The 14,735-nt window shown below is 39.0% G+C and overlaps 1 protein-coding gene across 8 annotated transcripts in view; it reads left to right on the plus strand.

Annotated features, from left to right (window-relative positions):
- The window catches only part of SGCE (sarcoglycan epsilon), a 59,336-nt gene extending 45,537 nt beyond the window's left edge, over positions 1-13,799 (plus strand). For 6 of the 8 annotated variants that reach the window (XM_073333917.1, XM_073333910.1, XM_073333908.1 and 3 more), the window contains 3 exons: positions 6,327-6,370; positions 7,153-7,187; positions 13,486-13,799. In XM_073333917.1, the coding sequence (XP_073190018.1) occupies positions 6,327-6,370; positions 7,153-7,187; positions 13,486-13,536 (130 nt within the window). In that variant the 3' untranslated portion in view covers positions 13,537-13,799. The remainder of the gene's footprint in view (positions 1-6,326; positions 6,371-7,152; positions 7,188-13,485) is intronic. The other 2 variants (XM_073333912.1, XM_073333916.1) reach the window with 1 other exon arrangement.
- Positions 13,800-14,735: the final 936 nt, after the last annotated feature.

Genomic DNA, 14,735 nt, shown 5'->3' on the forward strand with positions numbered 1-14,735 from the left:
ATATTATTATTTATATTATGGTAATGCTCACAGCCCACAATCAGAATTGTAGCCCATTTGTTCCAGATATAAACACATGCTGAGGAAAAGTGAAAGTGCAAGAGGCCATTATCAGGCTGTGCTATCCTTGCAGTCAAATAGTAAATTTAAAACTATCTTTTTTTTACAACTGTTATCCCCTGCCCCACATGACGGTTAATAATTTTTCAAATTGATTCTTACTTTGTGACCACATTTCTGACCTTTCTAGATTTCTTTGTATCGCTCAGTCTCCATGATGTTCACCTCACAATTTGACGTACCTCATTGAGGAACATCTCCGCATCTCCGCATCTAGCTCCTTGTTACAAGGATTTTCTCTCCCTATAGATTTGTACTAGCGTATTTTAGTTGTTGTTGTAATAAAATTAATACTAGTGACAATACTAATGGGCCAATCCTGCAATTCACTCCTCTGCCCTCTTGAATCGCTGCTGGCTTCAATGAGGGCTCTTTGCAGATGCAGCAACATGCCTGTATGTAGTGAATTATGGGAGCAGAACCAAAGTCAGTATCATCGTCAAGATGATAGGCTCTTTAGTTCCTCTTCCAGATTATGTATTGTTATCTCTTTTGATCCAGGCACCTAGCCCATTTTCAGGGTCTGGTGGGTTGTTTGCATCTGGTGGAGACATTGATAATGGAATCAGATATTTCTTTGATGTAATCTTGTTTATTTACAAAAAATGCACACAAAATCCCATTGTCCTGAACACAGTAGGAACCAAACAACAGGAGGCAGTTTCTTTGCTTACAGTTCCAGGCCTGCCTTTCCAGCCAGCACCCTGCTCAAAAAGCATTCTCTCTCTCTCTCAGGACCATGCTCCCTGTGCTTCTGGTGTTAAGACACAAACACCTTCACCAAGCAATACTCAGCCACACACCCCGCACTTGTTTGCATTCATTCTGCAGCAAAACACCTCCATCCATAGCTCAGATTCTCTGACTGCCTTATATGTGGCCTGTGTTTTGGATGGTGGCTCCTATTGGTTCAGCTATTTTGCTTTAATAAGGAACTTAACTGTTTCTTACATTTATCCTGAATGAAGGGAGTCTCTCACACCCATCAGCTTCAATGAGGTTTCACCCTATCTCTGTCATAAGCGTTATATGTGGAAACAAGAACTACACTTTTAATTACTCCAAAGTAGTAAAACAAGCAATGTGGATGCTTTGTAAAAATTTAATTTACATCTGAAATGTATTCATAAAATTGGATACAAATAAAGAATGTAGCAAAGATGGAGGTTGTAACATTGTCATGCTGTCCTATACTTCGGAGTGAAGGTTGCTGTGGTTTTTCCATAAAATTTAATATTGTATATTATAAATATCAATTGAATATGTACATTCTTGGTAGTTACATTGAGAATATTGTTTTACTTTTTACTAGTGAGGGGAAGTTCCTTCAAGAAAGGACACAACATATTTTCTAGAAGAGAGTATGTCTGGAATACAATGTTGTCACAGCATAAGGGCTCCTGCTGATAGATGAATGCTAAAGAGAAACTAAGACTTTGCCTCAGTGTTTATTTTTAAAGCAGGAAGCATTGCTCCTTTCACAGTATTCTATTACCAAAACAGTTTATTCCCATTATATTTAGTGACTGATGGATTTTGTGGGGTGAACTTACTCTAACATAATTGGAAAACTGTATCCCTATTTGCTCTTTGATATAGTCAGTCAGAAAACAGCTCATCTGTTAAAAAAAAAAAAAAAAAAAAACTTTTAAGATACTGTATTTTGTATGTAAGATGGTTGCTGCCAGCTAAGTTTTTTGTCTTGTAGTTTTACAATTAGGCATGCAGAAATTATGTGGATTTGATTTAGTATACTGAAAATATTAATCGCAGACATGTGTGGCATGTTCTATGCTAGACATACCCTAGCTTCTGCTGACATACTGGATGTTCTCATTTCTCTCCTACCTGGCACAAAGTGTGGCTGCTTACAACAGACCTCAATTAACAGACCAATTAGGCTTTGCATAGTTTGTCCAGGCTTATGTGGCCTTTCCTGTATTTTGAAAGGCAGCTTCTTCTGCACATTAAGTAGCAAGTTGTTAAATTAAAACATATTTAGTTCTATATTTTGATAAGCACTATCTGTATCATTCCATTTGCTTTTCTAACTAGTATAATCAGAAATTAGAACTGATTAGGTAAGCACATTTATGTATGCTTCTAGTGCATTGAAAACATCTGAAGTTGGGCTGTGAAAGTATATTTATGCCCCATATGTTGTGTTAGCCATTTTTAAGGACTTGCCTATATCCATGAGAGGATACTTCCCTGCCTAACTTTATGCACTCAGACCTTGGTCTTTCAAATGCTTATGCACTTGTTTAATTTTACTCAGATGAATAGTTGCTTTGACTTTAGTGGGATTATTCATGTGAGTAAAGTTAAGCATGTGTATTGGTGTTTTCATGACTGGGGCTCTAGTGTTACCCTAAATTTTAGATGCCAATTATGTTACCTACAAATTTGCATGGGCTCTTAGCGCCTTGAGCACAAGCCCACCAGTTATGTTAGCCTATGATAGGGCTTCTAATTTAACAAAAGGGTAACAAGGTTCTGGCCCATCCTAAAGGAATTGCCAGGGTGTTACTGGGGGCCTGTCTACGACCTGCAGAGGGCTCCCCAGAGCAAGCTATTTTAGCTAATCCCTGAAAGGGCACGGATACAGTCTTCCGCTCAAGGATTGACCCACATAAGCAGAAATTCTTCAAAAACAAAAGATTTATTTATTTAACAGAAATAAAAAAAATACAGAGAATTTAAAGCAAGAAAAGATACATAGGACTTAATAAAACGCAATAGAATTACATTTAAGAATTATACAATAAAGCAGTGCAACAAAATAAAATACACAGGAGACTTAGACTATGTAGCATTTACAATGTAATAGGCATATAGAGACCCCGCATACACAAAGGCTTTAGTCTTAGTGTTCAAATCTAATACTGTACTTAATACAAGGTAGTATACGCGGCCTCTATATATACATCTGAGAAACCATTACCATATTCACAGATTAAAAATAAAATGTTTACTTAACACTGACATTACCACTTAACACTAACCACTTAACACCTAACATTTAATATCTAATCATATAACATTTAACATACCATGAGCGGTGATCAGCTGGTCGCAAGATGGGTAGGGGAGATCTCATTCCGAAGCACAGGCATCCAGCTTTTGACAGACATACCCAGACACCCTTGAACAGGAGATGGTAAAATCAGACTTACACTCTATCTTCTTAATTCCCTCTGACCCGTCTCAGGGGTCCTTCTGCTCTGTCAGTATCCGGAGATCATGGTGTCAGCACCTGGAGACGATGGTTGCTGCTGCTGCAGGCGTAGCGGCAGTTGCTGCTGATTGCGCTTCTATGAAAGTCGTTGCCATGGTGACCTTTAGAATTCTGCTGCTGTTTTTTTTGGGTAACTGTTTTCCGGAATCTTCTTAAGATGCTGCTGCAGTTGTCTTAGCCTCTGCTGTTCTGGTTGCTGCTTGAGGCTTCTGATCTTCACAGGCCCCCAAAACCCCACACTTTCAGCCTGGTAGCTGTGGGCCTTATATACTAGTTGCTCTCTCAAGGTCAGCTCATCTCAGCTAATCAGCTTCTAGCTTTTCTAGCACCTCCCCATTATGTCATACCTATTTTTAGATACATAGCTCGTCCCCCTGAGACCATCTTGGGTAGAGCACCTCTCCCTGATGCCATCTTGGGTAGAGCTCCTTCCCCTGTGTTGCTGGAGACTTCTGGAATTTTCCACTCTCTAAATTTAAACTATGTCATCCCCATCACCGCCATTTTGTCTGCCATGTTGGATTCTCTAATTTTACACTATAATTAATTTCTACTTATCTAGAGCCTAAATCTTAGAATTACTGCTTTATGCAAATCAAAGTGTCCTGATACTGTCACCACCTTAACTATGTAAATTGAGAGAAGTGAATTTTAACAGTGTTTTTAAACCCCCTCTGAGGTTTTTCTCTGCTGGTCTCTATCAAGGTGCTGCAACGTTTTTCAAAACAGCTAAAAGCAAAATTTCTTTTTACCCTGGAGCCAAGGATAGATGCTTTTTTTCTCCTTTTAGTTATAAATGAAATAAATAAATGCAGCTTTAATTGCCTCACCTGCACTCTGACCACTAATCCACATCTGCTAAGACTACTTCTAACAAGAGCTGTCAAGCGATTAAAAAAATTAATTGCAATTAATCATGTGATTAAAAATTAGTTATGATTAATCGTGCTGTTAAACAATAATACAGTACCATTTATTTAAATATTTGTGGATGTTTTCTACCAATTACAACACACAATACAATGTGTACAGTGCTCAGTTTATATTTATTTTTAGAACAAATATTTGCACTGTAAAAAAAGAAAAGAAATATTTTTAAATTCCCGCATTGCAAGTGCCGTAGTGGAATCTCTTTATCACGAAAGTTGAATTTACAAATGTAGAATTATGTAAAAAAAACCCCTGCATTCAAAAATAAAACAATGTAAAACTTTAGAGCCTGCAAGTCCACTCAGTCCTACTTCTTGTTCAGCCAATTGCTCAGAGAAACAAATGTGTGTATGTTTTCTGGAGATAACGCTGCTCGCTTCTTGTTTACAGTGTCACCTGAAAGTGAGAACAGACGTTCACATGGCACTGTTGTAGCCAGTGTCACAAGATATTTAAGTGCCAAATGCCCTAAAGATTCATATGTCCTTTCATCCTTCAGCCACCATTTCAGACGACATGCATCATTCTGCTCGATGACAATCCAAAGCAGTGCGGCCCGACGCATGTTCATTTTCATCATCTGAGTCAGATGCCACCAGCAGAAGATTGATTTTCTTTTTTGGTGGTTCAGATTCTGTAGTTTTCACATCAGAGTGTTGCTCTTTTAAGACTTCTGAAAGCATGTTCCACATGTAATCCCTCTCAGATTTTGGAAGGCTCTTCAATTTCTTAAACCTTGGGTTAGATGCTGTCTCTATCTTTAGAAATCTCACATTAGTATCTTCTTTGCATTTTGTCAACTCTGCAGTGAAAGTGTTCTTAAAATGAACAATATGCGCTGGGTCACTATTTAAGACTTCTATAACATGAAATATATGGTGGAATGTGGGTAGAACAGAGCAGGAGACATACAGTTCTCCCCCCAAGAGTTCAGTCACAAATTTAATTAATGCATTTTTTTTAATGAGCATCATCAGCATGGAAGCATGTCCTCTGGAATGGTGGCCAAAGCATGAAGGGGCATAGGAATGTTTAGCATATCTGGCATGTAAATACATTGTAATGCTGGCTACAAAAGTGCGAATGCCTGTTCTCACTTACAGGTGACACTGTAAATAATAAGCAGGCAGTATTATCTCTCGCAAATGTAAACAAACTTGTTTGTCTTTGCGATTTGCTGAACAAGAAGGAGGACTGAGTGGACTTGTTGGCTCTAAAGTATTACATTAGTTAGTTTTTGAGTGCAGTTATGGAAAAAAAAATCTACTTTGTAAGTTACACTTTCATGATAAAGAGATTGCACTACAGCACTTGTATGAGGTGAATTGAAAAATACTATTTCTTTTGTTTATCATCTTTAGATACATACCATGAGCAGTGATCAGCTGGTCGCACATATTAGTAATCAGAACTAATAATATAAAGTGAGCACTGTACACTTTGTATTCTGTGTTGTAATTGAAATCAATATATTTGAAAATGTAGAAAAACATCTAAAAATATTTAATAAATTTCACTTGGTTTTCTGTTGCTTAACAGTGCAATTAAAACTGCGATTAATTTTTTGAGTTAATTGCGTGAGTTAACTGTGATTAATTGACAGCCCTACTTCTAACATTCAAAACCTCCTCAAATAGCCACTTTAAAAAAAAAAAGGCCAAAAAGTGTTTCTCTTTTCTTCCAAAATAAGAAATTTACCTTTATAGTTACACTGGTCTATCTTTACATTTCTGTATTTCAAGTGTCTACATTTTTAGAATTCAGCTTGCTTCACCTTCCTTCTGTTGTGCTACATTTAAACATTTAAACATGGGTAACATAATGAGACTCATATTACTGTGCTTTAGCAATAATCTAGTTCTTTGCTTATGTTGAACTGCTTAGCCTTTTGGCCACTTGGTTTATCCACTTGGAGAAAACTAGGTTATTGCCTCATAGAAGAATGATGCGTGTACAGTTTAAATACCATGACTGTATTCATAGATGTGTACGTACATAATATACAGATGTTTTAAAGATGTTAAATTATTATTTTTAGGATCCTGCCACATCAGACTCAGATTCCACAGCAGCAGACTGCAGGTCAGTACAAAAAAAATGCTGAAAGTTCAGGTGATAATGGGCAGCACTGAGCACCCAATACTTACTCAACCTTTGGCGTGTGGAAACAATTTTGAAATGTTATAAGATGTTGTGAAATTATAGTTCCAGTTTTCATGGAGAAATCACTGGAAACATTTGGCAGGGGACAGCTTGAGAGTAGGCAGAAAGGTTACAGTGCAAGTGGGACTAGTAACACAGATCCAGTGAAGTTAAAACAGAGATCTTCTTACATAGACTAGCCTCTCACCCCAACAGCTAGCCACATCTAATTTCATCTTGCTACTGTCAAGAACAGTGAGTGATAAAACAGCACTTTTGTCTTGCTTTTACCAGATATAAACAATGGAGATTGGGGAATTTCTGGGCAGAACAATTAAATCCAGGGTGTAGATTTCCATTGGCCTTCGTGAATGAACTCCATCTGTCTAGAGCGCAAAAATGTGAGGTATCATCAGCTGCTTGTCTTCGGTTAGCATCTCTGATTTGAGAGAGAAATCTACATTTGTAGAAAAGAGGATAAGAATCATACTAGGAAAATACAGTGGCCAAAATGGGTGGGTTGTTCAGTGTGTATGCTAAGGACAACCAACTCTGAGATTGCTCTTGGGAGGGAAAGTATCCACAACAACGGAAACAAGAGTTATACATATCATAATGTGTGTGCACCTCTTAGACAAAGGTTTGTCTTATATGTAAGAAACCCTTGTTTGGTGTTTTCATTCAAAATTCTTCTTCTTCATTACTGCTTTCGGGGATTAAAGGAGAATTTCGTATGACAACATTTCAAAGATTTGAGGCAAGTATATAATAGATGTTTATGCCCTTGTGTTTTTTAGTTATCTAAGAATTAAAAACACATGTATAAAATTTGATAATTCTGCACAATATCATTACATGGCTTTAATTATGTTTTCAGATAATTTTAAGAAAGTGGTAGGTGGCACAGTGGTTCTCTGTCCTGAGACTTAGGGTTTAAATTTAGTGAAGTTCATCCCACAGAGAAAAGTGTTGTTTTGGTCAGTTGTAAAAACACCACACAATTCAGCCTTTTAAAAAAAAACAACAAAAATTAGTTTCCACTCAAAAGAAACCAAGTTTTAGACAAGGTCAGATTGAAGTGCATGGTTCTAGACAGAAGAGACTTGCACAGCTTTCACTGTTCTTTTTGAGAGCATTTGAAAATGATGTGTCCCCCTTGTTCAATATTTATGTTACTAGCAACTATACAGTGTTGCTATTTCATGGAAACTTAGTGGCAGATATTCTTTCTAGAAACAGATTTGGAACTATGGATGTGCTGGCAAATAGAAGGAATAGAAATAGTTACTGAAGTTGCTATTCTCACTGTGGATGTCAGGTTCAAGGAGTAATTGGACTAACTGAAGCATCCATGTCCTCTGCACCTAGAAGCTGATAGCACTCCTCACTCTACTTGGCAACTTCTGCCCCATAATTTAGCTCTCTAGCAATTGGGGGTAAAATTCCTGTGAAACATTAGTAAATTGTTAGTAAATGGGAATGGTGGTGAAAATCCCAGTCTTTGCTCATTTGAGTGGAAACAAAAGAGGATCAGCAGCAGAAGAGGACATTACAATAGGAATGAAATCTGCCATCATGTCCCCTAGCTTATCTGATCAGAAAGGTGTTTCATTTTGCAATTCACGTTAGAGGTTGTTGACCAGATGTTATATGTCCCTTCCTTCCCTTTCTCTCAAATAAGAAGTGCTTGTTCTGACATCCCCAAAGTTAGCTCTCACATGACTGTCTATTTGGGCCAGATGTTCTGGTGTGTTCCATCATGTCTCTTTTATGGAAATAGCCACATCAGATTAGCTACACATTTTCCTATAGCTTCCAAGAATTTGGCAGTTAAAAACCACACAAAGAAACCCAGGAAAACAGGAGTCCCTAAACTCACCGGCTCCCAGGAGAATCAGGCTTTGAGAGCGCCCCAGCCTCCCCTACCCTGCTTTTTACCCCTCCTTGCTAGCTTGTGGCTACTTTGGAGAAAGGGATTTAGGGTCTTTTCTTCTCTACTCCCCATCCCTTGCCAGGGACCTTGGGAGGGAGTTGCCATCATAGCTCAGTGCACATGAAACACACACCCCTACCTCAGCAGCAGTGACACAGCCTTTCCTTCCCCCCCACCCCCACAAGCGCACCTCAGCTCCCTACCAGGCCAGGCTGCCAGGGGCTCATTTCAGTACTGGTAGGGACCAACCTCTGTGCCCCAGGACAGGACCATGAACAGGTTTCGCATCCCCACCCTTCCTAAACAGCACCCTTGGCCTATGCCACACTCCTTATCCCTCCCTGCCAGCACACGGCTTCCTGCAGCATTGAGAGGTTTCTGAGCTCCTGAGAGTTTCAGCTAGAGGGCAGAGTGGGACCCAGGTGCCAGCCATGCTCCTGTCAGAGGCTCTGCTCACCACTGCTTCTCTTCCTGCTGGCCTCTGGCACCACAAGAAGCTGCTATGGGTTCTACCAAGTTGAGGTCCTGAGTTTTGGCTGCTCTCTCAGCCATGTGAGATGCGTGTTAAGTACCAGGTTGCTGCACAGATGCGCAGCTTAAAGGGAACATTGACGGGGACCCTGTCCATCTGTGTTTGTCCAGCACCTAGCACCACAATCCAATTGGGGCTTCTGGGCTCCCCCATAATATAACTAATACATAATTATTGGTGTATTTTGCATTACTCATGAATACTTTTTCCAGGAATATATTGCCCCCCCCCTTTTTTTTTAAACAAATATGGGGTGAAAGGGTTTGCGATTAGTAAGGCCACAAAGAATTTGCACAGGATGAGTAAAATCAAATCCTTGTCCGTGGTGTGTACATTAATTGTTATATATACACTCAACACAATGCTACCTACAAGATAGGTACACCTCTGCAACTGTGGTTACTTTCCTCTCTAGCAAGGGTGGGCAAACTTTTTGGCCTGAGGGCCACATCGGGGTATGGAAAGTGTATGGCGAGCCATGAATGCTCACAAAATTGGGGGTAGGAGTGTGGGCTCTGGCTAGGGGTGCAGGCTCTTGGGTGCGGCCAGAAGGAGTTCAGGGTTCAGGAGGGGGCTCCGGGTTGAGGTGTGGGGGGAGCAGGATGGTTCTGGCTGGGGGTGTGGGCTCTGGGTACAAGAGGGGGCTCTGGGCTGGCATCGACTGGTTTGGAGGGAGGGAGATCAGGGCTATGGCAGGGGAGAGGGGAATGGGGAGGGCAGGGGGGCAGGCTCCAGCCACTTCCTGCAAGCAGCTCCCAGAAGCATGCCCCCCCCCCAGCTCTGAGGTGCAGCCAGGCGGCATTGCATGTTGCCCTGTCCGCCTGGCTATGCCTCCATGTACTACGTAGGAGCCGGAGGGGGGGTCATTCCAGCTGCTTTCTGGGAGCCATGCGGCGTGGGACAAGCCCTGGACCACACTCCCAGGCGGGAGCTGAGGTCCAGATGGGGCCCGTGGGCCCATACTTTGCCCACCCCTGCTCTATAGGCTGGGACAGGCAGCACTCAGCATCACTTTTCACTGCACATGGGTGAGTTAGCGCATATATCACTTTTTTCATCTCCAGTTCAAGCACCCTTTGGGCCAAGCTCATAGTGATGGAAAAAACAACCCCTTCTCTTGCATTGGTCAGTCCCTTTCTTTCCCTTTCCACTCATTTTATTGGATGATAATTGAACCTCCTTCTATGGTCTGGTTGTACAGGGAAAAGTTGCACCCCATGATATAATGGAAGTACTTCCCTGACATTATGGCACGTGGCAGTTGCAAGATGTCTTCTAACTGGAAATCTATCACCTGCATTAGCAGAAGAATGGATTTTTAGTATGTTGTTGACTTTGACTAGGACGTAGGAACTTGAACATTTTACCCAGCGTCATTATCAAATTAGCGTAACTATATTCCACTATTTTCAAATGGAATTTTTACACATACAAAACATTTACAGGTCAGGAAAGTTACAGAAATAGTTTCCCTTTTTGATTTGAAGAGTTAAGAAATTGAATTTCTATCAAAAATATAAATAATATTGTAACTGTTCAACAAAATATAAATAACTGAGCACTTGATTTTAAGAGGCCCCGTAGACACCGCTAATTAGTATTTAATGAGAGGGAGAAGAGAATATGGCTAGTAACTGTCCTTTTTGAATACCCACTAAACAAATTTTCCACTGTATGTGTTACCTCATGAGGACTTCTAAAAGTATGACAACTAGACTAATATTCGCCGACACTGATGTTGTACTTTCAACAAAGGGTGGAATTGTGCCAAGATAAAAACAAGTGCGGAGAGATAAAAACTAGGGCTGTCAAGTGATTAAAAAAATTAATCGCTATTAATCACACTGTTAAACAATCATAGAATACCATTTATTTAAATATTTGTGGATGTTTTCCACATTTTCAAATATATTGAATTCAATTTCAACACAGAATACAAAGTGTACAGTGCTCACTTTATATTTATTTTTATTATAAATATTTGCACTGTAAAAATAGTATTTTTAAATTCACTTAATACAAGTACTGTAGTGCAATTTCTTTGACATGAAAGTTGAACTTACAAATGTAGAATTATGCACAAAAATAACTGCATTCAAAAATACAAATAATGTCAAACTTTAGAGCCTGCAAGTCTACTCAGTCCTACTTCTTGTTCAGCCAATTGCTCAGACAAACAAGTTTGTTTATATGTTTAGGAGACAATGCTGCCCACTGCTTGTTTACAATATCACCTGAAAATGAGAACAGGCATTCTCATGGCACTGTTTTAGCTGGCGTTGCAAGATATTTATGTGCCAGATGCGCTAAAGATTCATATGGCCCTTCATGCTTCAACCACCATTCCAGAGGACATGCGTACATGCTGATGATGGATTCTGCTCAATAATGATCCAAAGCAATGCAGACTGACTTATGTTCATTTTCATCATCTGAGTCAGATGCCACCAGCAGAAAGTTGATTTTCTTTTTTGGTGGTTCGGGTTCTGTAATTTCTGCATTGGAGTGTTGCTCTTTATAAGACTTCTGAAAGCATGCTCCACACCTCGTCCCTCTCAGATTTTGGAAGGCACTTCAAATTCTTAAACCTTGGGTCAAGTGCTCTAGCTATCTTTAGAAATCTCACATTAGTATCTTCTTTGCATTTTGTCAAATCTGCAATGAATGTGTTCTTAAAATGAACAACATGCTGGGTCATCATATGAAACTGCTATAACATGAAATATATGACAGAATGCAGGTAAAACACATAGCAGGAAACATAGAAGGAGTTCAGTCACAAATCTAATTAATGCATGATTTATTTAATGAGCGTCATCAGTATGGAGGCATGCCCTCCAGAATGGTGGCCAAAGCATGAAGGGGCATACGAATGTTTAGCATATCTGGCATATAAATACCTTGCAATGCCGGCTACAGAAGTGCCGTGCGAAAGCCTTTTCTCGCTTTCAGGTGACATTGTGAATAAGAAGCGGGCAGCATTACCTCTCGTCAATGTAAACAAACTTGTTTGTCTTATTGATTGGCTGAACAAGAAGTAGGACTGAGTGAACTTGTAGGCTTTGAAGTTTTACATTGTTTTGTTTTTGAGTGCAGTTATGGAACAAAAAAAATCTGCATTTGTAAGTTGCACTTTCATAATAAAGAGATTGCACTGCAGTACTTGCATGAGGTGAATTGAAAAAATACTACTTTTATCATTTTTACAGTGCAAATATTTGTAATAAAAATAAAGTGAGCACTGTGCACTCCGTATTCTGTGTTGTAAATGAAATCAATATATTTGAAAATGTAGAAAAACATCCAATATATTTAATAAATTTCAATTGGTATTCTGTTGTTTAACAGTGTGATTAAAACGAGTTTAATTTTTAATCGAGTTTAATTTTTTTAATTGTGATTAATTTTTTTGAGTTAATCGCGTGAGTTAACTGCGATTAATCAGCAGCCGTAATTAAACCAAAACGTAGTAAGTCAAAACACTCAGCTAATATATGTGTTGTACTGCTGGGAATTGCAAATAAATTACCAGATGAAGAAGTACATCCCCTGTTAACTATTCCCTTTTATTCCTTAGCCAGCTGGCAAAATCCGTGCTACCTACCTTGGGCTGTTGGTTTAACAAAATTATCAGATATTCTTGTAATACAGAAATTGTCTTAGATATAAAGATATGCAGGAATTCCCAATTTGAGTTGTACACTCTCCTCTAGTCAGGCCTCTATTAGTTCTTTAGTAACAAAGAACTGGTTGGAAAACCGTTCCCAGAGACAGGTTTCAGAGTAACAGCCGTGTTAGTCTGTATTCGCAAAAAGAAAAGGAGGACTTGTGGCACCTTAGAGACTAACCAATTTATTAGAGCATGAGCTTTCGTGAGCTACAGCTCACTTCCTCAGATGCATCCATTCCCTCCCCGCACCTCCCACTCAGCTGTTTTGTGATGTGCAGGAGGCTCGGGGGGACGGAGGGGGTGGAGCGAGGGCACGGGCTCAGGGAGGGCGTGGGACGGGGTGGAGTGGGGACAGGGCTTGAGCAGTGAGCACCCCCCGGCACATTGGACAGTTGGCGCCTGTAGCTCCAGCCCCAGAGTCGGTGCCTGTACAAGGAGCCGCATATTAACTTCTGAAGAGCCGCATGTGGCTCTGGAGCCACAGGTTGGCCACCCCTGGTCTAGGAGATGGAAAGTATCTTCAAAGTGAGTGGATTAAATTACTCTCTGTGGATTTCAGATAGTGTGATCATCCTTACATCAAAAGCGTGTTGTTATTCACATCTACCATACTTACTTACTCCAAACAAGCTAAAAGTTATTCAGGCTTGTCTAAATACAGGAATTCTAAACAGGGAAACATGTTTGAATTTGGATTCGGGTTTGGAAGAATCTGAAAAAAAAAAGTCTGAAGTTGGCATTCATTACATCAAACGTGGACAGTTGGGTGGCCATGGACTTGAGTTGCTGACAGTTCTAATGCATACTTTGAGTTCTGGAGGCATAGGGAAAGGATATGTAATTCCTGTGAAAATATAGTTCTGTATTCTAAAATGAGCTGTAACCATTAATGGATTATATACATTCTTATTTATTTACAGGTAAATGGTATCCCTGAAGAAAGAAAATTGACAGAAGCAATGAATTTGTAATCAAATAATGCAGTAATCATGTCTTATTTCCTTATTTGTGCATTTATTTGTGCATAATGCATGCGCTTTTCTGGAGTACAGTGTGCATGCCTACAGTATTAAGTTCTTCAGTGCCAGATTGTACAATCATTCCCATTTAACCAGTGTATCGTATCTTTTTTGTACTTTGGACATTTTTGACAATTTGTAAAACACTGATAACTTTTTATATTTGTTACATTAAGAAAACTATCTTTAAAATAAACATATTAATAAATATCAAACGTCGCACTATTTTTATGATCAACTGAGAATTCTAAGGAAAAAGTGAGTTCTTTCAAAGTAACAGCCAGATTCAAAGATTTTTAGACTCATTTCTATAGAAATATTTGTTTAAATGTTTGATTTAGAGGGAATCAATCTAGGAAATAGTGGAAAAATTAGCTCAAAAATTATGGATCTCTGCTAAGCCAGAAGGTCTGTAGCATTACCATTTGGGGAAGATGCGCTGACATTTTGTTGGTAGGATGGCACACTTGCCTTACCAGCATCACATCTTTGCAAATCTGAAATATAATAATTTCTGACATTTCTAAAGCACCTCCCACATGTAATGCATTATTCCTTCTCACTTTACTACTTGAGCAGTACTGAAGTTTGTGGGATATATTGAGGCTTTATTAAATGTAAAAGTAGCATTTTTATTATTTAGACACTCAGATACTCTAGTGAAAAGCACGATTATAAAAACCTAGATAACTGTTTTTAAAGGGGCTAAAAATATTGAAAAATTGGTTTCCTACTACTCCACAATACTTTGTTATCATTGTCAAGTTTGTCCGTACACAGGCTTTGCAGGACAAAAGTATTCAACAATCTGGCCATCCACTAATCCATGCATTTTAGAAGAACATAGATAATAGATCACAGCATGCAGAAATCCATTTCTTTAAACAAACAATGTTTAGTCCATGTTGTGCCAAAATTTAAGTATTTTTCTCTTTTATGTATGTATGTTTTTTAACACAAATTGATCATTTTGGTGATGTATTTTCTAATGTAACAATGTAGTTTAAGGCCTAAATGGCTGTATTATATATTCAGTGTGCAGTCTTTTAAAAATATTTTTTTAAAAAAAATCTTAAAATTGACAGAATACCAATACACAATACAACTCAGAGTAACTCAGTTTCTCAAATAATATTTCTGGTAATTAGTAT

This window comes from Lepidochelys kempii, chromosome 2 (assembly GCF_965140285.1).
Source record: "Lepidochelys kempii isolate rLepKem1 chromosome 2, rLepKem1.hap1, whole genome shotgun sequence".
NCBI lineage: Eukaryota > Metazoa > Chordata > Testudines > Cheloniidae > Lepidochelys > Lepidochelys kempii.